Source organism: Hyperolius riggenbachi, chromosome 1 (genome assembly GCF_040937935.1).
Source record: "Hyperolius riggenbachi isolate aHypRig1 chromosome 1, aHypRig1.pri, whole genome shotgun sequence".
Classification (NCBI taxonomy): Eukaryota; Metazoa; Chordata; class Amphibia; order Anura; family Hyperoliidae; genus Hyperolius; species Hyperolius riggenbachi.
The window spans coordinates 89,376,129-89,402,087 of record NC_090646.1 but is presented as its reverse complement, the minus strand read 5'-3'; the positions used below and the strand labels follow the sequence as shown (position 1 = coordinate 89,402,087).

The following is a 25,959-nucleotide window of genomic DNA, read 5'->3' as shown; positions in this document are numbered from 1 at the left end:
ATTTCTCTGCAGTAGTATCTGAATAACACCAGAAACAAGCATGCAGCTAGTCTTGTCAGATCTGACTTTAAAGTCTGAAACACCTGATCTGCTGCATGCTTGTTCAGGGGCTATGGCTAATCGTATTAGAGGCAGAGGCTCAGCAGGGCTGCCAGGCAACTGGTATTGCTTAAAAGGAAATAAATATGGCAGCCTCCATATACCTCTTACTTCAGTTCTCCTTTAAAGGACAACTAAAGGGAGAGGGATATGGAGGCTGCCATATTTATTTCCAGTTGCCTGGCTTTCCTGCTGATCCTCTGCCTCTAATACTTTCAGCCATAAACCCGAACAAGCATGCAGCAGATCAGGCGCTTCTGTCATTGTCAGATCTGACAAGATTAGCTGCATGCTTGTTTCTGGTGTGATTCAGACACTACTGCAGCCAAACAGATCAGCAGTGCTGCCAGGCAACAGGAATTGTTTAACCACTTGAGGACAAGAGGTTTATACCCCCCTAGTGACCAGGCCATTTCTTACAATTCAGCACTTCACAACTTTAAAGGGACTCCGAGCAGTGCAGTAACTATGGAACAACAGAGCCACTCTGCCGCCGCCATATTGAGTTAGGCGGTCCTCAAGAGGTTAAAAATAAATATGGCAGCCTCCATATTCTTATCACTTCAGTTGTCCTTTAAATGCAGCCTCCCTCCTGCTCTGCCGAGCAGTCCGGCCTCTCATCACTGATGGGACAAGAGAGGCCCAGTTTTATACACGCGTTTTATAAAACACTATTTAAAATCTACATGCATAAAGATATTCGCAAAGTTTTTTCAGCTACCTGAATGCTGCTTCTGTCCCTCATGCTTATATAGACTTGCACCCCGGTACTTACTGTAATGTGAGGGTTCATTATAATCCCTCTAATCTGGCCATGCAGAGCTATAGGTATTTGCATGCAAGACTTTTTTTTTTTTGCTGTATGCTGTCGTCCCAAGCCCCCCGCCCCCGCATCGGATTGCTACTATTGGACAATTACTGTCAGCCACTAGGATTGGGACTCAATTGACAGTTCGGAAGTGAGTTCTGTACAGATGCATTACTAACATGCAGGCTAGCAACGCTTTCTGTTGCTATGGAGGCGGGGTGATGGTGCGGTGCAAGGTAGATCAGCTTTGAGTAGGGACTATTAATGAGATGCAAGTCATTTCTCCTAACATTCAAATTTCATGTAAATCTTATGCAGCTTGGACTTGACAGGAAGTTATTCTGATTGGTACAACTTCAAGCTGCATATCATTTACATTAAAATTTGAATCTTAGGAGAGTGTTTTTGCATCTCATTGATCATCCCTAGCTTTGATTGGCCATGGCGAGTAGGGGGATCAGCCTGAGTTTAGCTGAGAAGTTACAGCACTCTGGATCACGTGGTGACACATCAGGGCCGCTATACACAAGATTCTGCAACCAGCTGCTTCGGCCGAGTACCGAGTGTCTAATTGGAAATCCAATCCCAACTCCTTCAGGTTTTCCTTTTATATTTACACTCCCTGGCGGTAACCCCGGGAGCTCAATGCAGAGTATAGCTCGCAGAGGGCGTTTTTACTCACCTCCCGGGGTATCCAGTTGTCGGTAGCCGTTCTCCTTCCTGTCCTCCAAGGCTCAGAATCACTCTGGTGAGATCGCCATCAGTGGACTCACTACAGAGTTACAGCGCCACCCAGAGGGCGGAGGCAGAATTACAGCACTGGAGCCCAGGGAGGTGAGTGAGTGCTGGGGCTGCTGCAGGCATTCTGGCGGCATGATTTTTTCCAGATTTTAGGGTCTGAAACGTTCTGAAAAGACCCTAAAATCCGGAAATAGTAATACCGCCAGGGAGGTTAACCATTTATAAAGTACGGTGAAAGTTTAACTATCTCTAATCAGTGGTAGCCTATTAAGTGTCCCAGAGTTAGAAAAAGGTTCATGTATTTTATCTCTCCATGCCCTCAGAAGTTGTATTCTGCCAGGAAAAATGTTATGGCTGTATTTTGCTTATCAGTGATGTTTACTATATTCCTGACAAGATACTGAGAAGACAGAAGCTGTCACATCCATGCCTAGAAACTAACTCTTTCAGGCAGAAAAATAAAACAAGTAAAACAGCCTGGTTATTAATAGGTTTTGTACTGTACATATACATGGTTATCTCATCATGTCACAAGTCGCCTCGGGTACACTTTAAAGTCTTTCGAGATCTGTAAACTTGCTCCACTCACTGTAGTTTATAAAAGCACATTAGGCTCATAATTGTTGAACTGCTGATGTGGGTTGAATATAGAGAACAGAAACACTCACCATAAGAATAGAGCAAGAGTCCAATCCCCAGCACGACGAGGCCATTCGCCCAGCCTATCAGCAGGAACGCCGGGATGAGCAGGATGATAGCCTGAGGGAGAGGGAGTCTCATTAATGACAACATTTAAGAAGAAAAAGTTTTAGATTAACAATGCCTGCCATTATAGATTGCAAACCTAACCAGAATAATAAGACATTATTATATTTTTTTTATGACAATCAAGAGACTAAGGTACATACACACATACAATAACCGTCCGGTGAAATGGCCGATAACCATTTCAGCTGACAATCATTCTGTGTGTACAGCGTCGCTGATCCATCCTGCTCAGGCGTCAGTCAGTATCCATCGTGCTGGATCTTCTACGTCTGCAACGCCGCTCACTGTACCTACTGATTAGTGGAAGTGCAGTGATCAGCATTGGAGACTGAGAAGACCGGTGACAAGCAGAACTCTGGCCCCTGAAACCAGGAAGAGAGGAGTCGTTCCCCCGTCTGCTGCGCTAAACTGTGGAGGGAGGAGCGAGGAAGGGAGGGGCCCAGGTTAGGAAGGGGGGGGGGGGGGGGAGTCAGGCCCCCCCCTCTCTGCCACTGTGTGCCCATTGTTCAAAGTTCCACGCTACCTATACTGGGGGCATGAATAGCTAACTACCTATCCTGGGGGTACCTATAGTTGGCTACCTATATTGGGGGGACCTATAGCTGGCTACCAAAACTGGGGGCACTTATGCCTGGCTACCTATACTGGCTGCACCTATATCTGGCTACCCATACTGGGGGCAACTATACTCTGGCTCTAGACCTCACATATGACACTTGTCCCAGGCCCACGTACTGGAAGGCCACCTGCTTTCACCTCGGGATCACTTTAATAAGCTTGTAGTCGTAATACAAGGAGTCTGTATATGATGCTATAGAACAGAGATTAGCTGGAAAAATTAACCCCTTTGCAGTTAAAGTTTATAAATAAACAATCTGTAGAATGTTGGCTCCTCCTTTCCAATCATAATGTAGATGCAGCAATGTCGGTTATTGATAGGACCATAAGATGTCCTCCATGCATAGACATCTTGGAAAGGATTTTTTTATTTCTGTCTTTTCCCCAGGCTTTTTACCTGGCAGGATTTTTTATTTCATTTTCTAGTAACTGAAACCATTGTATCCCTTTGGGAGAGCGGAGTGTGATGAGGGAATGTATTTAACCACTTGACCGCAGTGTTAAATCCCCCTAAAGACCAGGCACATTTTCATTAAATTGGCCACTGCAGCTTTAAGGTCAAGCTGCAGGGCCACACGACACAGCACACAAGTGATTCCTCCCCCCCTTTTCTCCCCACCAACAGAGCTCTCTGTTGGTGGGGTCTGATCGCCCCCCAGGTGTTTGTTTATTTGTATGTGTTTATTTATGTTTTTTTTTAATAAAAAAAGTGTGTGGTTTTTTTTATCCATTGTATACCCCCCTCCCTCCCCCCGCTGGCCAATCCCCGTGATCAGCTGTCATAGGCTTCAGCCTATGACAGCCGATCACTTCTGTGGCTCAGGAGGGGACAGCCGGGTCACACGGCTGTCCCCAGTACAGCGCTGCTGCTGATCGCAGCGCTGTACGGGTAATTCGACGGCGATTACCCCGTTCTAACAGTCTCCCGAGCGGCAATAGCCGCTCGGAGACTGAAGGTGGAGAGCAGGAGATGCGCACGCATCCTGCGCGCAATCTCCTGCAAAACAGAGCCCCAGGACTTTACACCGATCGGCGTTAGGCGGTCCTGGGGCTGCCGCCGCGGCCACGCCCATCGGCGTGACGCGGTCGGCTAGAGGTTAACATGTGTAATGTAATATTAGCATGACATGCTAAAATTCGCCTTGAGATTTAGCACTGTGGAACTAAAACGGCGCATAGAGGACTAAATCGAGCATTCGGTCGCATGTATTTGTGTTGGTAGGCGACTATAGACACAAAGCAGTGAATTTTCAAGAAGTCGCGCGATCAGAGCGCATGAGTCAGCGCAGGCGCAGTAGGCAGAGTGGCGCAAGACAAAGGCTGAGGAGACTTGTTATAAACAGTTCTCCTCACAGCGCGCAGTTCAGTAAGGCAGCGGTGAGCGAGGGAAGCGGAGGCCCGCAGAGCAGCAGTCACCCCATGAGGCAGAGAGGGGGCCCGGCGGCAGCTAACCGGACACACACAGCAAAGGAGAGAGAGTAACCAGCAGTGACAGAGACCAGGCGGCAGTTGGTAAAGCTAAAGAGACATCAGGCCAGATCAAAGCCTAGTACAGAGAGACATTATTGAGCCAGATGAGTATAAGCATTGCAACTTCATTAAGCCACAGACTGTAATCAGAGTAGTAGTCATGATAGACGAAAAGAGCCACAATTCAGTGATGGTTGTCTCAAGAAAAGTGACAGTTAACCGCAGCATACTAAATTCTATCCTCTGATGAAGGTGGTGTGATTAGGATCTGCCTGTCTGATATACCATTAAAGAAACAGTAACCTTGGCGAGGATAAACAGTACATTTCTGCAATATAGCACTGCATTGCCTAAGAAACAAAGACTGTGCCCAGGTTACAGCCCAGTGTTATTGAACTGTGTCGCCAGAAAGTAAATGGCCTCTGTCAAGCCCCTCATTTGATGTGTAAAGCTCAGCAGCCAGTATTGCCTGTGATCCTGAGACATTTTGCCTGTCAGCCTGCATCAGTCCCTCAGTGTGTATACCAGCAGCATAACAGTAAAGTCGATGTTAAGTGATATCTGTTTTACCTAAGTGCAAAGCCTGTGAGAGAGGAGAAAGAGAGAGAGTTTAAGGTACAGAATATCTGTCAGCTAAATACCACAATACTGTATATGTTAACCTACCAGCTGCTGAAATAGAGAAAAGTTGTACTGGAGTCACTCTGCATCCTGTGACAGTAAAGAAGCTGCAGTAGGATGAACATAGCACCAGATAGAGAGAAGGAGTCAACAGAGATGGTTGTCCAAGTGTTGCAATTGCATTAGATGGAGCTTCATAAAGTGTGAGATCTAAACAGCATAAATAAAGAGTTGCCTTGCTAAAGAGAGATAGTGGTGCTGTATCAGGGTGCATTGGTTTGTTTTGTTTCTCTCAGAAAGAGAGTCTGAGAAATCCTCTGAGCCAAAGAGTGGAATTCATTTCAGTGCCTCACCCAAAGAGTAAAAGTTGCACCAGTGCCACAAAGAAACAAAAACTCTGATACCGAAGGCTTTGCTGAGCAATATAGATTGGCCTTGGTATCAAGGGACAGAGACTACGTAGAACTGAAGTTGCTCAGTAGAGTAGACCTGTTTTGCCCAAGTCCTTATACCTCAGCATATGGTACTGTGATGAACAAGTGTTGTATTGAGTAGTGGTTGATGATTGTAAGCAGAAAGTAAAACTGTTGTAGCTCATGTATCTGTATGAAGTGTTAAAGTAACCTGATTTTCATTCCGCAGCTTTTACCGGTGCACCGGCTGTGAAGCGGAGAAGATTATACTGACCCCTAATGTGACAAGAATATAAATATTTGTGTTGAGAGTTGTTACTGGTTGAGAGAAGTTACCAGTTGACCATTGTTAGGTCACAAATAAATTTTTGATATTCGCATTTACCGTAAGTCAGTGTCTGGTGGATTCCTCTCAGTCGGGGCTGAACACAGAGACTAATCGGGTTACACCATCCAAGCCCCTTTAATGTATAGTTACCCTCTTTACGGCTTTCACTTCGTTTCCTGGCTTGATTCTTCGAGCGTAGCCGCCCTGGATCAGCGCCATGGTAATTCCAATGAAGAAAAACATCTTGCCCTGCTGCATGCTGCCAAGGAAAAATAAACAATATGGGTTATAGGCAGGTTCCACAGCTGGGAACGTTTAGCACGGTACAGCCCATGCTGTCAGCAGCGCTGCGTCTACTCTACATCTGGACTGATCTCATCCAGATGTGCAGCACCCTCCCCTGGACATCCCACCATCCTCTCCAGAGGCAGCATGTATGGACCACAGTGCGGCTATACGCGGTTATTACTGGCGAGCCTGGGAAAGCCTGCTGCATCTTCAGCTCAGACCACTTCATACTGAGGCCTCTGGCACTCATCACAGAACTGGCTGAGAGATGACCCAGCATACTTGCAGAGAAACCAAAATAAATTGGCTCTAGAGAAAATATATTATTGTTATCCATAGTTACATCACAAGCATTTTCCTTTTTTTTTGGCATATTCCAATAAAAATTAGAACAAGAGATCTTCCCAGTTGGTTGCAGTGGATTGGTAACGGGCTGACTTGTGAACCAATTTACTGCGGCCCACTAAACACTGGATAAGCAGCAGTACTCTGGTGGGGGATGTTTGGCTGCTTTTCACCCACGTCACCAAAACACTCATGCCTGGCAGCCAGTGGATCCTAACCTCATACGTCTCTCTGCACGCAGTCTGTGTGTTCTACCCATGACTGTGCGTTTACTCCATGTGCTCCCATTTCCTTCTACATCCCAAAAACATGCTGGTAGATTGACTGGTGACTAACCTGACTTGCCACATGGTGCGTCACTATAGTAAAAGCATTATATCGCATGTTCTCGGGGCACAGTTAGCTCCAGGTTCTTTGCACCACTCTCTGCTTGCCATAAGAGAGATAGGAGTCTGACATGGATTCAGTGTGGACACCATAATTCCTGATACTCTCAAGCTTTGGTTATGATGCGTTTTAACACTATACCCTCCATCAACTGCCAAACTTCAAAGGACCGCTACTGTGAAAAATTAAAAAATTAATACTTAAGACTAATAAAAAAAAATTAGTTTAACTTACCTGGGGTTTCTTGCAACCCCCTGGTGACATCCTGTGCCCACAATGTCAATCCGACTCCCTCCGCCAAGCAGCGGCAACCCCCGGCAAAGATGGCCAGTCGCCGACAGCTACTGTATGCGTGGCCCTGAGCCTTGAGCACTCTGACTGCGCATGCACAGTAGCAATTTTCGCGTACTGCGCATGCATAGAATGCTACCGGCCTCGATGAGCGTGGTAAGGAGGCGAATAGGCTGGACAGTGTTGGGGAGGGGGGGGGGGGGTCACCGCTGTTTACCGGAGGAACTCAGACCGACGTCATGGACACAGAACTCCTCCAGGGGGCTACAAGAAGCCCCAGGTAAGTTAAACTCATTTTTTTCATTAGACTTAAGATTTTCTTAACCTTTTGCGGACCGCGTGTAGTAAATCCTACACCGCACTTGTGACTGTCTAAGCCTGATGCGGCGTAGGATTTACGCCACCCGCCATTTTCACTCCTTATGCGATCATGCGCACCTGAGAGGAGAGATTAAGTTGTCACATGACAGCTGACATCTCCCCTCAGTGATCAGGAACCATCGCGACTGGCTCCTTATAACATGATCACTACGATCGACGGTGGATCGTATTGATCACTAACAGAACTGCAGCGGTAGGGGGTAAAGAAGAGGATCCACTCACCTTCCTGATGTTCCCCCGGCGATCGTCACTCCGCTCCGCTCTGGCTGGCATCTCTGCTCGCTCTGACGTAAGTGTCGGGTCCTGGCTTGATGACGTCATCAAGCCGCGACCCGGAACTTAACCACTTCACACCCCCCCCCCCCCCCCCCCAGTGCTAAATTTCTCCGTCCCTCTGCGCACTGCTTCACCCCCAGGGACGAAGAAAGGCGCACTCATTTGTTTACTGGCTGGGAGTGGGCGGGGAACTCACGTGCACACTCAAGCCAGCCAGCACAGCAGGTGACTAATTGGATGTTAGGAACAAGCGTTTCTAAATCCAATTAGACTCGCCGATTGTGAATAGAATGAAGACTGCTTCAAACAGAGGCAGTCTTCATTCATAACAATGAATAGTAAACAAACGTGCAGCGCGCGATCGCGCCCCCGCGAGCGCACACACACCCCTGCTCTGCAGTGCAATGATTGGTTATGGGGACCCCATATCACAGAAAAAAAAAGAATGGAAGCAGCGCTGAAACGTAAAAATCGCGCTGGTGTTTCAGGGGTAAAACCCCTCCGTTGTGAAGTGGTTAACAGCAGTGCAAGGGAGGATGCCGGCCAGAGCGGAGGGGGCTAGAGCTGCTCATCGCTGGAGCCTGGGAGGTGAGTAAAGGCTGCTGACACACACAGGGGACACCATGCCCAGCCATCTATAGTGAAGGTCTGGCTGCCTGACCCTCCCAAATGCACCCCCCGCATATAAAATGGCCTGATCCTTTAGGGAAGGTTAGACAGTCAGTCCCCAAAGGGTTAAGAATGCACGTAAACACATACAAATAAGAAGCATGTTTCTTTCAGAGTAAAAGGAGCCATAAATTACATTTCTCCTATGTTGTGGTTACTTTCTGTAGTTCATAGAAATCTGACGCAATTGACAGTTTTTTTTGACTAGTCCATCTCTTCATGGGCAATTCTCAGTATTTAATTTATTCTTTACAAAAGCACTCCCTGGAGAGCATCTATACAAAGATGCAGGCCTGCCCCTCCCACCTGTTTGCACACTAAAAAAAACGGCTCCGCCTGCTCCTGCAAAAGTCCCCGCAGCTTTAATTACTATTCCCCCTTCAGATCACCATGGACAGTGGGGAAATAAGTAATTCGGATTCCAGCTATCGCTGGTGTCCGAATTACACTGTAATTATAGTAATTTGGGCTCCGCCTTTTGACGGCGCCAAAATTACTGCCTGAGCGCTATTTTAGCTGTAATTCCTACAACGGCCTTTGGTCGGGCCGAAATCTCTAGTGCTGTTTTTACTTGTTCTGTTCAGACACTACTGATGCATGAAAGGTCAGCAGGATGCTAGGCAACTAGTATTGTTTAAAAGGTAATAATTATGGCAGCCTCCATATACCTCTCACTTTAGTTGTCCTTTAACCACTTGAGGATTACACCCCCTAGTGGCCAGGCTATGTTTTACAATTCAGACCACTGCAGCTTTAAGGGCTCGCTGCAGGGCCGCACAACTCAGCACACAAGTGATCCCCCCCCCACCCCACCCTTTTTCTGCTCACCAACAACCAAAAGAGCTTTCTGTTGGTGGGCTCTGATCGCTGCTCCTGTGTTTGTTAATTGTTCTGTATCTGTTTGTTGTTGTTTTTTCTTAATACATTTTTGCATTTTTTATTTATTTAATTTCCCACCCTCCCTCCCCCAGGCAGCCAATCCCAGCGATCTGCGCCCATAGACCTCAGCCTATAAGAGCAGCTCGCACTCACGCCTGTCCCCAGTAAATAGAGGCGGTTTCGCCGTCTGTCTCCTAGCGGCAATTGCATTAGGCAGTCCTGGGGCTGCCGTCGCGTTCATGGCACTTGGCGTGATGCGGTCTTTAAGTAGTTAAACATAAGTCTAGGATTTAGTTTTCAGTGACACAGTAACAGGTCATAAAAGCACCCGTGACACAGTCACGTAAAGCAGAATGCTTGGCACCGGCAGTGTTGTGATTCGTTGCTGGCCGAGGACCCTCACACTTTTTATGACATAATCCTGCTTGTTAGTCGCTAGAGATGAAGTGTAATGTCAGGAAAAAGCTGACAGCAGGGCAGTAATTGTGCTATGTGTGCAGAATAGATCTATACTGAGGCCAGACAGGCTCTCACAGAGACATTCCTGGCCTATGACAGCTCGGCTGCTGCCCCACACACATATGGAGGCGGAATGTTTATATCTTCACTGTCATTTATACAATTTAGACAGGAATATGCTGGAGGGAGAAAAATCCCCTGTGGTGCCCATAAAGGCAACATGTTTTTTTTTCTTGAGCACATTTTAGCAGCAAAATAAATAAATACATTCTAGAGAAAACTTTTTCTGAAACTATTTAGAAGCAAATTAAATATTACAAATAAACAGTTCAGTGATTGTCAATGTTTTGTAAGTAACAGAGTGTGTCAGTTTACTGGGAACCAAACACCCCCTCCCCATAGTGAAACTTGAAGAGAAACCGTAACCCAGAATTGAACTTCATCCCAATCAGTAGCTGATACCTCCTTTCCTGTGATAAATCTATTCCTTTTCATAAACGGATCATCGGGGGGCTCTGTATGGCTAATATTGTGGTGAAACCCCTCCCACAGTGTGGTCCTGACAGTTTCCTGTCTGTGAACTTCATTGCATTGTGGGAAATAGCCGTTTACAGTTGTTTCTAACTGCCAAAAAATCAAGCAGCATCTACTTCCAGTGACATCACTTGCCAGCAGTAAAAACGTTACCACGTGATTCATGTAAGAATGTAAATAAGTGAGAAGAAAGACTTTACAATGGGCAAACACTGACTAAATCATTTATACATAATTATTGTAAAAACGAAGCACTTTTTTTATTACATTATTTTCACTGGAGTTCCTCTTTAAAGGACTTCCGAGGCCAAAATCTGCCCCCAAAACATAAAAAAAGTTAACTACCTGCATGACTTTGTAAGGCACGGAGGACGCCGTCCGCGCCCTCCGTGCCGTTCCGCCTGGTCCCCTCTGCTCAATAGCCCCCCGAAAGGCTGCGACCCCACGGTCCGGGTCGGTATCTGCAGCCTGCATAAAGATGGCCGCCGGAGCTGGCCACGGCTGCGCAGTCCGCATAGCCGCTACTGCGGCTGCGCAGCTCTAGGGCCAACCCCCCGATCCACGTAACAGTCAGCGTGGATCGGAGGGTTGGCCCTAGAGCTGCGCAGCCGCAGTAACAGCTATGCGGACTGCGCAGCCGGCCATCTTTATGCAGGCTGCAGATACCGACCCGGACCGTGGGGTCGCAGCCTTTCGGGGGGCTATTGAGCAGAGGGGACCAGACGGAACAGCACGGAGGGCGCGGACGGCGTCCTTCGTGCCTTACAAAGTCATGCAGGTAGTTAACTTTTTTTACGTTTTGGGGGCAGATTTTGGCCTCGGAAGTCCTTTAAAGGTAGCCACACATCTAGCAATGGGCAGATTCGACCAAGAGACAAATCTCTCGCTAATCAAATCTGACTGTCGGCTGCCCATACACTGCAGGCTGATTCGCAATCAATTTCATGCTGAAATCGATCAGGAATCGACCTTGTGACGTCGTATCCGCCGCCTCGCCGGCCTGACACTGCCCCCCTCAATGTTCAATGTGCCCCCCAGTGCCCTATACAATACCTTTCTGTGTCCGCCGCTGGCTCTGTCTTTGTTCCATAAATGCGCCCCACGTAATTACCGTCGTACGTCACATGCGCCCCTTACTCTGGCAACCATGTGGGGGGGCACATGTATGGAGCAAGGATCGTGCCCGGGGCCAGCAGCGGACACAGACAGGTAATGTAAAGTGTACTGGGCACTGGGGGGCACACTGCACATTAGGGGGGCCAGCATTGGGGGTTTCGTCGCTCTTCCAGATATCGTTCACCGTTAACGCCACGCACCCGATAAAGCAATTCGGCCCTTCATCTTGCAGCATATCCGAACTATTCATGTAAACAATTACGGCCTGAAATTGGAAACATAGTGAATCGGGCATGCACTTAGTGGCACCTATTTTCATCCAATTTTATTATAATAATCTAATCAGATGGTAAATCAGCCGCCCAGTAGCCTGATCTATGGCCACGTAAAGTGAAAATAAACTGATAAGATAAACATTGCTATCCTACTTTGATATCCATCAGTTTTGAAGTAATATGTTGGTGCTTTATAAATACAATTATTAATAATAATAATAATAATAATGTTTAAAAACTTTAGTTTTTAGATTTACTGTTTTTTCTTAGCTCAATTAAACAGTCTGTCCTGTGTCTTAGAGTGCTAAAATCTATGAACTATTGACTTCTTTTATCTATCCTCTGCAGTCAGAAACCCAAATCTCTGCCGGGAAAGTATTTTATGGCTCTAATTCCTTATCAGGGAGACATACTAGTCTGACTAGGCCCAAACTGTCAGTTGCATAGCTAAATATTAACACATTCAGGCAGAGAAAGAAGAAAATCAACAAAGCATATGTGTGTGCTTGGCACTGTATATACACGTCATCAGCTGGATAGTGTACTGGTAAGGCTGCTGCCTTTGATGGGTGATCTTTGACAAGGGTTTGAATCCTGGCTAAAGTCAGTACATAAAACAGTAAGCAGTCTTTAAAGAGACTACGAGATGAATTAAGATAATAGATTTATACATACCTGGGGCTTCCTCCAGCCCCACGCCGATGTCCTCAGCCTTCTCTATTGCCAGTGCCGGATCTCGTAACTTCGGCCAGTTTTACACATGCCCAGTGACTCCCTCCGTCTCTCCAGTGCCTACCCAGTACGGAGGGAGCGCACTGCGCTTGCAACTGGCCCTGACTGGCCGAAGCTACAAGATCCCGTAGCGGCAATCCAGAAGACTGAGCGATCTGTGCGGATGGGGCTGGAGGAAGCCCCAGGTATGTATAAATCTATTATCTTAATTCATCTCCGAGTCTCTTTAACCTCCTTAGCAGTAACCCCGAGTCAGGCTCGGGACAGAAATCAGTAGCCCAGAGTGGTAATCCCGAGCTGGATGCATGGAAGGTGTGTAATGTGCAGGGCTGCCACAGATCTAGCGGTATGATTTTTAGGATCCGAAAGCCTGTGAAAAAATTGCATTGCTTTCAGACAAAATCTGAAAGTTATCATACCGCCAGGGAGGTTAAGCAAGGCTACCTAATGATCCTATTCGCCCGTGGAGTGCGCCTTAAAGTGTAACCCCCCCCCCCCCCCAAAAAAAAGATAGATACTTACCTATGGACAGGGAAGTATTATTATCTTATCGGGAGGTTCTGGATCCTATAGAGCCTTTCCTTTCTTGTACCCCTCTTTCAAGCGCCGTCATCCCCGTTTTTGGTGATCCCGAGTGCTTCTGAAGACAGTCAGCTCTGTAGTGGGCATGCGCAAGTGCACTCATACATGCGCAGTACGGAGTCACCTGTCTTGAGAAGTACTCGGGGGCATGAGCGTCTCCGAAGCCTCTCGAGGGCTCACAGATGTGTATTTGACAAATTGATTAAGTATACACAATGGAGGCGACAACACTGGAACGAGGAGTACAAGAGAAGACAGGGGAGGTTCTATGAGATCCAGAGCCCTCCCTCTCCATAGGCAAATATCTGACTTTTTTTCTTATGCATTTAGGCCCAGTGCACACCGAGCGGTTTTTGATGCAATCCGCCGGCCGCATCCGCCTGTCAAACCGCTCGGTTAATGTATCTCAATGAAATGGTGCACACCGGCGGTTTGAGGTATGTAGCAAACCGCAAATGTGCCTCCTGCTGCACGTTTGCGGTTTGCAGAAGCGTTTCTGTCTCAATGTAAAGTATAGGAAAAACGCAAACTGCTCTGAAAAACGCTACTTCAGAGCGGTGTGCCAGGCGTTTTTGTTACAGAAGCTGTTCAGTAACAGCTTTTACTGTAACAATTTGTGTAACCTGCTACACAAAAATGCAGCCAAAACCGCTAGGCATGTTTAGAAATCCACTCTAAACATGCCTAGAATCGCTCAGAAATGTGCTCCCAAAACCGCTAGCGTTTTGCAGATCTGCTAGCGGTTTTGGTGTGCACTGGGCCTGACACTCATTTTAAGTGGCTGAAGCCCTGAAGCACTTTGAGTCTGCCAGGAGAAATATACAAATGTTCTGGGTAAGGCTGCACGGTTTTTCGGTTTAAAACCGAAACCGCGGTTCGTGGCAAGACGATCTGCTGATCGTCAGTACCTTCGGTTTTTCGGTCCGCTGTCTGTAATACTTTGCTTCTGGCCCCGCTGTGCGCGGATTGCCCAGAAGCAGTGAATATGTATGAGTGTTAATGAGCGGGGGGGGCGGATCCACTCCAGCGAGTGGCCGGGCACATACAGCATTACCAATCACTGGCTAGCGATGGAATGACGGCAGCGGTAGGCGGAGCTGTATGCTCTGTACAGCTCCGCCTACCACTGCCGTCATTCCATCGCTAGCCAGTGATTGGTAATGCTGCTGTATGTGCCCGGCCGCTCGCTCGAGTGGATCCGCCCCCCCCCCCCCCCCCCCCGCTCATTAACACTCATACATATTCACTGCTTCTGGACAATCTGCGCACAGCGGGGCCAGAAGCAAGGTATTACAAACAGCGAAGTGGGCAGTGCGGACCGGATTGGCCAGAAGCAGTGAATATGTATGAGTGTTGATGAGCGGGGGGCGGATCCACTCGAGCGAGCGGCCGGGCACATACAGCAGCATTACCAATCACTGGCTAGCGATGGAATGACGGCAGTGGTAGGCGGAGCTGTACAGAGCATACAGCTCCGCCTACCGCTGCCGTCATTCCATCGCTAGCCAGTGATTGGTAATGCTGTATGTGCCCGGCCGCTTGCTCGAGTGGATCCGCTCCCCCACTCATTAACACTCATACATATTCACTGCTTCTGGCCAATCCGCGCACAGCGGGGCCAGAAGCAATGTATTACAGACAGCGGACCGGGCAGTGCGCCCCCCCCCACAGCATTTGAAAAAAATCGGGGAAAAATCGAAATTGCAATTTCTAAGAGAAAAATTGCAATTTCGATTTTTCCCTAAAATCGTGCAGCCCTAGTTCTGGGTCTTGTCTTGTCTATCTCATCATGTTACATCACTTAAGCTTCCCTTTAAAGAGGAGCTGTCAGCCATACTATCTCAGAAAAAAAAACCACATATTAGATAAATACTTGCTCTACTTACATAACTTTGCACTGTCCACGATTTGACTTTTCTATCATAAAAAAGAGAAAATCCTTCTTAGGATTCTCCATTTTAACTGTGTCTATCTTTTAGCCAATCCCGATGTAATTTCCTCTCTTACTCTCCTCTAACTGATTGTGTATGCATTGCCCACCCTCCTCCCAGCCTTCAGGTACTCCCATCCAGCACTGCAACAGAAAGTGCATTGTCTCAGCATGAGAAATATAAGCTAATCAGAGAGGAACAGAGGTGTGGGAGGGGAAAACAGGAGGAGGGGGGAGGGGGGGGGGGAAGAGGCTTCAGCCAATCAGGCTGGATTCGTTAAGTCTGAGGGGAAATAAAGAAGCAAAAAAAGTCAACCAAGCATGCCCTGCAACTTCCTTTGTGCGGCAATGTACCAGATAAGAGTCAGGTAGATCGGGAGATGATCGTTAATCAACAAGAAAAGTAATAGAGATTTTAACTTTTGGATTGCCTGGTTAGCATCCGTATTACTTGTTTGCCAGGTAAAAATAAAGACTTGATTTTTGATTTTATGCCCGACAGTTACACTTTAAAGCGGACCCAAACCAAACATTTTTTTAATTAAAAATATTTAGTTGCACCACTCTGACACATACAAAGATAAATAAACACTCCTTCAAACCTATGAGCATTTCAGTGCATGCTTTTCACCCTTCTCTTTTCATAACTAAGGTTATACTGGGGGCAGCCATTAGCAATTCCTCCATTGCCAGACACCACTTACTCCATCAGTTTGCCGGATTTTGTCCCGGCAATTTGAAAGGAAGGGAGGGGTTCCTCCAATAAATGTAAAATATTTTATATTTGTCATCATGCAGCTGAAAAAAGGCTGCTATTTATTATTATAACTTAGAAAATAGATTTTATTTCTGAAATCTTGTATTTTTAATTTGGGTCCACTTTAAGACACAAAGAACAGCACTGGCCTCACCTGTTGAACTGAAAGCGCTGGTGAGTCAGGAAGCTGATGGTGTACTCCAGGCCAGAGAATAAGAAGAGGTAGAGGAAATAGACCATTCCCAACACTCGGAGGTTCTGAAGACCTTCACAACAGAGAATTCACATTATTAGGCTGGTTTCAGAAGCTCTGTATTAGCCAATACCTAAGTAACGGTAACTTAGTACGTTATAGACAAAGCTTAAAGGGAACCTGAAGTGAAAAATAAAAAACAAAAGAACAGAACTGATATCAGAATGCAGCAGGGATGGGAAATCACCACGGGGGCTCCCCTGTAGCGTGCTCCTGTCCAGCAATGATTGTAGCAGTAATGAAGAGAAAAGACGGGCACCGCTACATAAAAGCCCTTTATTATGGCTGGGTTAGTGGCATACAGCAGTGGGGGAGAAAGGCCTGGCAGCTGTTTTGCAAAGCCTAGCCTTACTTAGTTAAAGGCATAAACATGCCTTATGTCTCTGACGAAGCAAAGCTAGACCCTGCGAAACAGCTGTCAGACCATTCTCCCCCACTGCTGTATGCCACTAACCCAGCCATAATAAAGGGCTTTTATGTAGCGGTGCCCGGCTTTCCACTTCATTACTGCTGGAACCTGAAGTGAGAGGGATATGGAGGCTGAGATATTTCATTTTAAAGTGAAACCGAGGTAAGAGGGAGATGGAGGCTGACATTTTTTTTTTCCTTTTAAGCAATACCAGTTGCCTGGCTGTCCTGCTGATCCTCTGCCTCTAATACGTTTAGCCAAAGACCCTGAACAAGCATGCAGCAGATCAGGTGTCTCTGACATTATTGTCAGATATGACAAGATTAGCTGCATGCTTGTTTCTGGTGTTAATCGAACACTACTGCAGCCAAATAGATCAGCAGGGCTGCCAGGCAACTGGTATTGTTTAAAAGGAAACAAATATGGCAACCTGCATATCACTCTCACCTCGTTGCCTGGCTATCCTGCTGATCCTCTGCCTGCAATACTTGTAGCCACAGATCTTGAACAAGCATCAGGTGTTTCTGACAAGATTAGCTGCATGCTTGTTTCATGTGTGTGATTCAGAATACTGATGCCAGAAAGATCAGCAGGACTGCCAGGCAACTGGTATTGTTTAACCGGTTCCAGATGCTTGCAATGCATATCTTAGTCCATTCCCCCTTCAAATTCTCGTCAAGTTTTACTCCTTACTAGATAACCTAAACACATACTGCCTTTATGTATACTGCATACTTCCCCACCTCTTGTGTCCCCCCCATTCCTTTAGATTGTAAGCTCACAAGGGCAAGGTTCTATCAACCTTTTGTGTCTTGGAATTTGTTATTCATTTCATAGCTCGCAATCTGTTATACATTTTAGTCATCATGTTACATCTGTCATTGTAATCACAAGTTCTGTATTTTGTACCAGTGTCCATATTTGTTCAACAAAGTTTAGGCTAGCACACCTGCTTCAAAGTGCAATCGTTCTCCTTTATTGCTCCATCAACACAAGAATTGACAATTGTTTCGGAGCCACGGCGGGTCTCCTTCTTCAGAATGTGCAGACAAGGTTTGTAATTAGCGCCACCTGCCGGATGCGCCCGGCTAACGGATAAGTACCCGATTTTGCTCTAATGGAAGGTATAGGATGAGCGCTAAATACTCACAAAATCGCCTTATGCGGCGATTGCGTTAAGAATAAATACATTGTATTTATTCTTTTCCGGGTCAAAAAGTTCACTTCCTCACTTGCGTCAGGAAGTAAAAAAACAGAATCGCTCTGCAAAAGCACTTTCAAAAGCACTTTGCATAAAATCATAGCGTGCAGTTAAGCACTGGGAGGGGGAAAAAACAGTGCAAAAAATTTAAAATCGAAAATCGCTGCCGTCAGTGATTTCGTTTTAAGATGTGAAAAAAGCCTCATAGAGGTTTCCCCTGTAGCCCTTTAGACATGCACATGTAAAGACTGATACAGAGAATCAGAGGGGCTAGAGGTGGCAAGCAGATCAAGAAGGACACCGGGGATGCCTTTTACCCCCTTTTGGACAGAAGCAGCAACTTGTACAGGAACAGCTCATGTTTGACGCAGACCACTTGTACCAGAAGAATCAGCACAACTCTGGCCAGATGTAGGAGAACATCACCGTAGCAGAACACAGCTTGCTGCCGAGACCTCCTCCACATCTGCATAGACTTCTACTTTTTACAGAACAGGTGTTAGTGAATTGAAGCCATATGTTTGGAAAAATTACCGAACTAGTGAATTCGGAATAAAAAAAAGTCTAAAATACTGAATGCCATATTTTAGCACCCTATTATTTTTTTCCCCGATCAGGTCTTATTGAGTTGAAGCCACACTGTTCATAGTATTCAAATTCTGTTGGTGCTCACACTGCATGAAGGTGATACAATTGGTGAGGGAGTGGCCAATCTAAATTAGATATGTGTAGGCACCCGAAAGTTGTCCACACACCATACAATTGTTAATTTCCTTTTCAATTCAAGAATCACAATCAATTTCCCTGACTGATTGTAACACGTGTTTAATATTTCCCCAATTGTGAAAAAAAATGACTAAACTGTGAAATAATTGCTTGGGTCTATACATCAAGAAATTGACCATCTATCCTACACCATTTAGTTTTCATAAAAATCAGGAAAATCCACCAGTCCCTATCCACTCATATGGAAAAAGTGGGAGATTCCATTAGACGGATTTTTCTGTAAAATTGCTGAAATTTGCTGTAAAATTGGATCATTTTATTGTAGTGTGTGTATACACCCTTAAAGGGAACCTGAAGTAAAAATAAACTTATGATATAATGAATTGTAAGTGTAGTACAGCTAAGAAATAGAACATTAGTTGCACAGATAGGAATCTCATATTGTTTTCAGTGCAGGAAAAGCTAAGTAAAGGGGCCCATAAACTGGTCGATTTCAGCCTTCGATTAGATTGCCGATCGATAGGTTGATGGATCGATTTGCGGCCGATTTCGATCAATTTGATCTATCTGGCAGGATGGAAGATCTAGGTGGATCTGCTGCTGGCAGCAGTTCAATTGCCTATAGAGTTGCATTGGATCTAATGGTGCAGTAATGCCTTTAGATCGATTTTCAATAGCTTTCCAATAGATTTCATTCCTAGTGGATGGCACACATCAGATAGATTCCTGTTAGATTTGACCTGGCAGGCATCTGACAGAAATCTATCTGATGGTCGAATCTACTGCAAATCTATTAGTGTATGGCCACCTTTTCTTCAGTTATCTATGCAAAATAGCGTCTCTGGGCTCTCCGACTTATTTAATGAGAGAGCAATGCTATTTTCTGAAGCACTTGTACTTCAAAGAAACAGTGAAAGACAACTTCAGATTAGATTTTGCTGCAGAAAAGTTCAAAGGGTCATTAGCTCTGCTCTGTTTCATGCAAATATTAGAGAATGATGTAATGTTATAAAAAAAAAAAAAAAGCAATATAATTGAAAATAAAAATATGAGACTCTATGCTACTAATGTTCTATTAGGGCCTGAGCCCACTAACGCAGTTGTGTCCACTTTTGAGCAACACATCAATGTTACAGATTTTAAAAAGCGGACACAAGCAGACACAACTGCGCACAACTGCGTTAGTGGGCTCAGGCACAGTTAATTATATCATAAGGTTTCTTTTTTTCGTTTCAGTGTCACTTTAAAGAGACACTGAAGCGAAAAAAAAATTATGATATAATGATTTGTGTGTGTAGTACAGCTAAGAAATAAAAACATTAGGAGCAGAGATATAATTCTAATATTGTTTCTAGTACAGGAAGAGTTAAGAAACTCCAGTTGGTATTATTATGCAAAAAATTGAGCTCCACGACTTTCAAAGTCGCAGAGAGCTCTGTCTTCTGAAGCTTGTTATCTCAACTGTCAGGCACTGTAATTTATTTTTTTCTCCAGAGGACAGGTCAATAGTTCACAAGACTGCTCTGTAAAAACATTTAGAATGGTGAGTAGTGTGTAAACTGCAAATATTAGAGAATGATGCAAAGTTATAAAAAAAAAAAAAAAAATATACACTATATAACAAAATAAAAATATGAGAATATTTCTTTGCTACTAATCTTCTAGTAATTATCCGTACTACACAACCAATTCATTATATCATAATAATTTTTTGCCTCAGTGTCTCTTTACGAGTTAACAGTTTGTGCCAAAATGAACCTCTTTTACTTCATGTCTGGAAGGGTGTTGACTTTGCCTATAGCTATTAGTGTTTGGGAAGGCCAGTGTCCTGTCACAGCACCACCTGGTGGCAGCCTGCTGGAAGTTGTGGGAGTGCAGCACTTTTCTTTGCATTTTCTTCCAAGCATGTTGTAGTAACTGTGGTGTGAGCAGGGCTGTGGAGTCGGTCCAAAAATCCACCGACTCCGACTCTGACTCCGACTCCTCCGTTTAGGATTCCACCGACTCCGACTCCTCTAATTTGCATATTACAATTTTGTTGATTAAAAGTATGTAGCATGAAATTTGTCTCATAACTGCCAACGCTTAGGAATTTTACAAGACAACTGAAGTGAGAAGGATATGTAGACTACTATATTTATTCCCTTTAGACTAAAACTAGTCCTTAGTAATAGTACTTGTAAAAGGTACAAACCGGAACAAAGAACATCTATCAGGCCCTAGGCAATGTAAGTGTGGGTACATGTAAGAATGATGTGCAGGTACTCTGCAGGGGAATGAGGAGATTGTAAACAGACAACACCTCTGTGTTCAATGTGCACAGCATTCTCAGTGGATTCCCTGCAGCTCTGTGAGGAGTGCATATGTAGAGTATAGTACTACTGTGTAACAAAGTAAACCTGAGACAGATGAAATTAAAGTGTTATACATACCTGGGGCTTCCTCCAGCCGCCTTCAGGATAATCAGTCCCTCGTTGTCCTCCTTCACCACCTGGATCTTCTGCTATGAGTCCAGGTACTTGAGCCAGTCTGGCGTAGTGCGCATGAACACACTCCACCGCTAGGAGCATACTACACCTGTGCAGCACTATTGCGCAGGTGCAGAATGTTCCTGGCTGTGGGAGTGGCATGCGGCCGGACTGCGCTGACTGGCTGAATTACCAGGACTCATAGCAGAAGATCCGGGTGGTGGAGGACAGTGAGGGACTGATTAGCCTGAAGGGGGCTGGAGGAAGCCCCAGGTATGTATAAAACTTTACTTTTCATCCGTCTCAGGTACCCTTTAATTTGTAGTCACCAAACCAAATTTTAATAACATATCAAATTATTTGATTTCATCAGCAAAGGGAGTGCATACATTTGCATAAATCAGCATCAGTGCAGAATTATTTCCATCTCATTGACCATCTCTATTAGTGACACAGCTACACATCAGGCTTTATTCTTACAGCATAGATGTTATTTAGTATATATAAGAGATTCCTGTGTACGCATCATATATACAGTCACAATCAGATATGTATATCTGACCTTAAAAATACGGGGACTGCTTTATTGAAGCAGCACAAGTAACTAATTTTGATTGGTTTATTTCATTTTTGTGGACTAAGCACAGCTATTACTGTATATATACATTATTTTTAATGACTATTATCTGAGAAATAGAACATTTTATCATATTTTCTATTTTAATTACAGTTACAAATTCATTAGGAGTCGGAGTCGGTGCATTTTTTCCCGACTCCGACTCCAGGCACCCAAAATTGCCCGACTCCACGACTCCGACTCCACGACTCAGACTCAGACTCCACAGCCCTGGGTGTGAGGCAAAGATCTTCCTCTATATTTACCTTTAATTAAAATCACTACTAGTTAAATGTACATACAGAAAAAGGCATCCGTCACCCAGTCTGGTAGATTAGGTTTGACTGAGTAATAATAACCTTGCAATTTCCCAGCCTGTCCTGACACACACAGTCAAGAACGAGTAATAAGAAGTTAAAAAAAAAAAAGTGAAAGCCACAAATCCAACCCCAGCTTTTGAAGAGGAAGTTTTTCACCACACACCTAATTGCATAAATACTACTTCTTATTGCAAAAGTACAAAGTGCATAATTGTATTTCATGGCTTGCTTGCCCTGAATAAAAGTACAGGGACATTAGAGTGGACTCTTAGACAGCAGCAACCAATGACAGCTGGAAATGGAAAGGCCAGTAAAGGCAATGCAGATATTTTATGGCTGGATAGTGTACTGGTTAAAATAAAAAAGCAGTTGTACTCACCTGGGCCTTCTACCAGCCCCCAGCAGCCGCCACGTGCCCTCGCAGTTACTCACGGATCCTACGGTCCCCGCCGCCAGCTAGTTTTGTTTTGAGCCGAAACTCTCACTGCACCTACGTAGGCCTGGCCACACATCTCCTTCGCGTTCCCGTCTACAATAGAGTCCTGCGCAGGACGCTATTGCGTATGGGAACGCGAAGAAGACTACACGTGGCCAGGCCTGTCGGCAAAAAGAAACTTGCTGGCGGCGGGGGACCGGAGGATCAGTGAGTAACTGCGAGGGCACAGGACGGATGCAGGGAACTAGTAGAAGCCCCAGGGTGAGTTTTTTTTATTGCAGGCTTAAAGAGACCCAGAGATGAGATATATTGCTGTATTTTTACTTACCCGGGGCTCCCCCTCCATAAGCATGGATCTGTCCCTTGCCGTCCTCCTCAGCGCCGCTCTTCAACTGCAATCGGCTCAATCGTAAAAGCGGTTCAGTGACGTCAGTCAGTCAGACTGAGTCCGACTGAGACGCTTACCGGTAGTTGACTGCGGCTGAACTGAGGAGGACGGCAATGGACACATCCATGCTTATGGAGGGGGAGCCCCGGGTAAGTAAAAATACAGCAATTATCTCATCTCTGGGTCTCTAAGTATCCACTCTGCCTCTGACACAGGAGACTAGGGTTTGAATCTCAGCTCTGTTCAGTAAGCCAGCAACTATTCAGTAGGAGACCTTGGGAAAGACTCCCTAACACTGCTTCTGCCTATAGAGTGCGCCCATTCGTACAATAACACTAATACTGTTGTAGTAAGGGGTTACAGAATCCTTCTTGCACTTACTTCCAGCAGATGGAGAGTCTTTCCTTCTGGTTACAGCTGAGAACTGGAACAAAGACATGGGGCTGATGAGGTCGAGAGCCCCCCGAAACCCGACCATCATGGAGGACACCTAGACAATGAGGGGACCAATGTTCAGGACATACAGTACAGCTGGCAACTAAAGATAGAGTATTTCATTCACTATAATTAAAAGAAAGTCTCAAAAAGACACATATATGAATAAAAAAAAAATAATAAAATATAAAAAAAGTCACTAAAGCTTCGAAAAAATGCAAGGAAAAGTTCTGATGCAAACTGCGGAGCTAGTCATTGGCAGCCTAAAAGTACAGTGTTCTCCCCAGGCTCTTTTTGCCGAGTGCTCCACCCGGCTAGTTTTGGCGAGCACCCGGCTGTCATCGACTCACCTCCTCCTATTCTGTAAGCAGAGTTGCACACAGAAGCACCAGCCCTGCATTCTCTCATCTTGCCCCATCCGGCTACTTTTTCATGCCACCCGGCTACCTTTTCATGCCACCCAGCAGGAAAAAAATTCTGTGTATATATGTATTGTATATGTATATACAGGGGTTGGACAAAATAATGGAAACGCCTAACATTTTGGCATCATAATCTTTGAACATGTTTTAAGCAATCAAAACTTGAAATATGTAAAAAAAAATTCGTTTATTATTTTTGGTATTTGATATGTTTAATTAAAATAATAGTTTTTTACAGATATTTAAACCAAAGTTGGTTAAAATTTATAAAAAAAATGGCAGATCTCTCAGACTTTCAAAGAAGCCAAATTGTTGGTGCTTGTATGGCAGGCGCTACTGTAACAGAAACTGCCAAAATGCTTGGCATTTCAAGAGGTACTGTCTCAAAAGTAATGACGGCCTTTTAAAGAGAAGGAAAAACGTCCTCAGCAAAGCACAATTGTGGCCGAAAGTCGAAGTTGTCTGAGAGAGACCATCGGACTCTAAATCGAATTGTTAGAAAAGCTTGTAAGCTCCTAAAATCACTGCAGAGCTGAATGAACACCTACAGAACCCAGTTTCCACAAAAACTGTTCGTCGGGAGCTGCACAAATCTGGATTCCATGGAAGAACTGCAATTAGAAAACCTCTGCTCTCAAAGACACATGTTTCAAAGAGTTTAGAGTGGTGTAGAAACCACCAGAATTGGTCCCGCGAGCAGTGGAAAATTTAGATTCTCTCTGAAGAATCATCGTTTACCTCATTTCTGACCTCTGGCCGAGTGTACGTTTGGAGACAGTCGAAAGAAGAATTTCATCCAGACTGCCTTCTCCCAACTGTAAAACATGGCGGGGGTTGTGTGATGATCTGGGGTGCTATTTCTTGGAAATCCGCCGGGGCCAATGATTTCCCTTCATGGAAGAATTAACAGCCAAGACTATTTTGGGTGACCAAGTTCATCCTACGGTTCAAGAACTGTTTCCGGTGGGGAATGCCATCTTTCAAAATGATAATGTCCCAATCCATACAGGTAGAATTGTTAAAGTATGGCACGAGGAACATTCTAATGAAGTTGAGCATCTCGTCTGGCCACTACAATCTCCAGACTTCAACATTATTGAGCATTTATGGTCGTTATTAGAGATTCAAGTAAGAAGTCGATTTCCACTGCCATCATCTCTAAAAGAACTGGAGGGTGTTTTAACTGAAGAATGGGGTAAAATTCATTTGGAAACAATTCACAATTTGTATAAATCAATACCTCTGAGAATTGAGGCTGTAATTGCCGCACAAGGTGGACCTGCACCATATTAAAATGTATTTTGTTGATTTTCAAAGTGTTTCCATCATTTTGTCCAACCCCTGTATGAGATTAATATTATAATATATATTATATACACATACACACATACAGTGTTGTGCTCCTAACTGACAATTCCCTCCAGAATGACAGCCAACTAATGTGGGGTAATACTGCTAAGAATATAATTTTAGTCCCGCCAAAACACACCACACTCATGGTATCTGATAACACTGCAGATGTAATGTGGAAACCTGTTGCAATACATTGCTATGCGGATCTGTATGCAGAAAATGGACGCAAATTTGCATGTGGTGGAAACAGGTCCTTAAAGTAAACACAGAGAAGATCAAATAGTTGTGGATATACTGGTAGGAAAAGTCAGGTCACCTCACTCTCACACACCCTAGATTAGTGACATGACTGACATTCCGGCAGATGAGTGACAGTAGGAGCAGATTTTCATCCCTGTGTGACAAATATGCTGCTGATCCAACACCCACATTCCCACCTCATGACCTTCACTTGTCACACTAAACATTAACGCCTGGAGACCTCCGACAAAATCCTGCCCTGGATAGGGCAAAGCAACAAACCAAACAAGATACACATCTATACTTGTAGGGAAGTGTGATGTACATGACACAAGTGGTCAAAAAAATAATAGAAATAATTAATTCACTTTATTGAAAGAATGATATCAGCTAGACATAAACTCATTAAAAACATTTAAAAATCATGCGGTCTGCGTACTAAGCTGCGGTCTGTGTACTAAGCTGAATATTATATCACCTTGACCAGACAAAAATGCCCAGCGTTTAACAAACAAATCTGAGGCAAATTGCAATAGTTGTCAAATGAATATCGTTTTAGCGTATCTAATTATACATCATTACAGAGTAACTTGGATTGTGGTCTAAGACCCCATTATCTGTGAGGGTACCCTTATATAGCACAACGTCACTTTACCTATATTTACATGGCAAACTTCATCACTGTGTTTATGAGGTACTATTGTCACTGATTGGGCCCTTAGGAACATACTGTATGTTGGTTTGCACAATTTTGATATATAAAACTATATTCATTTGACAACTACTGTAATTTGCCTCAGATTTGTGTGTTGAATGCTAGGTATTTTTGCACAGTCTGGTTAGGGTGATATTATTTTCAGCTCAGTACGCAGACCACATGGTTTTTAAATGTCTTTAAAGTTTTTCTGTCTAGCTGATGTGAGTA

At 44.8% G+C, this 25,959-nt stretch overlaps 1 protein-coding gene across 1 annotated transcript in view; it reads right to left on the bottom strand.

The window, feature by feature from the left end:
* MFSD10 (major facilitator superfamily domain containing 10) overlaps window positions 1-25,959 on the bottom strand; it is an 82,904-nt gene that overhangs the window by 32,177 nt on the left and 24,768 nt on the right. The window contains exons 7-10 of the mRNA XM_068276371.1: window positions 22,966-23,074; window positions 15,922-16,033; window positions 6,017-6,125; window positions 2,317-2,407 (exon numbers count right to left, since the gene is read on the bottom strand). Of these exons, the coding sequence (XP_068132472.1) occupies window positions 2,317-2,407; window positions 6,017-6,125; window positions 15,922-16,033; window positions 22,966-23,074 (421 nt within the window). The remainder of the gene's footprint in view (window positions 1-2,316; window positions 2,408-6,016; window positions 6,126-15,921; window positions 16,034-22,965; window positions 23,075-25,959) is intronic.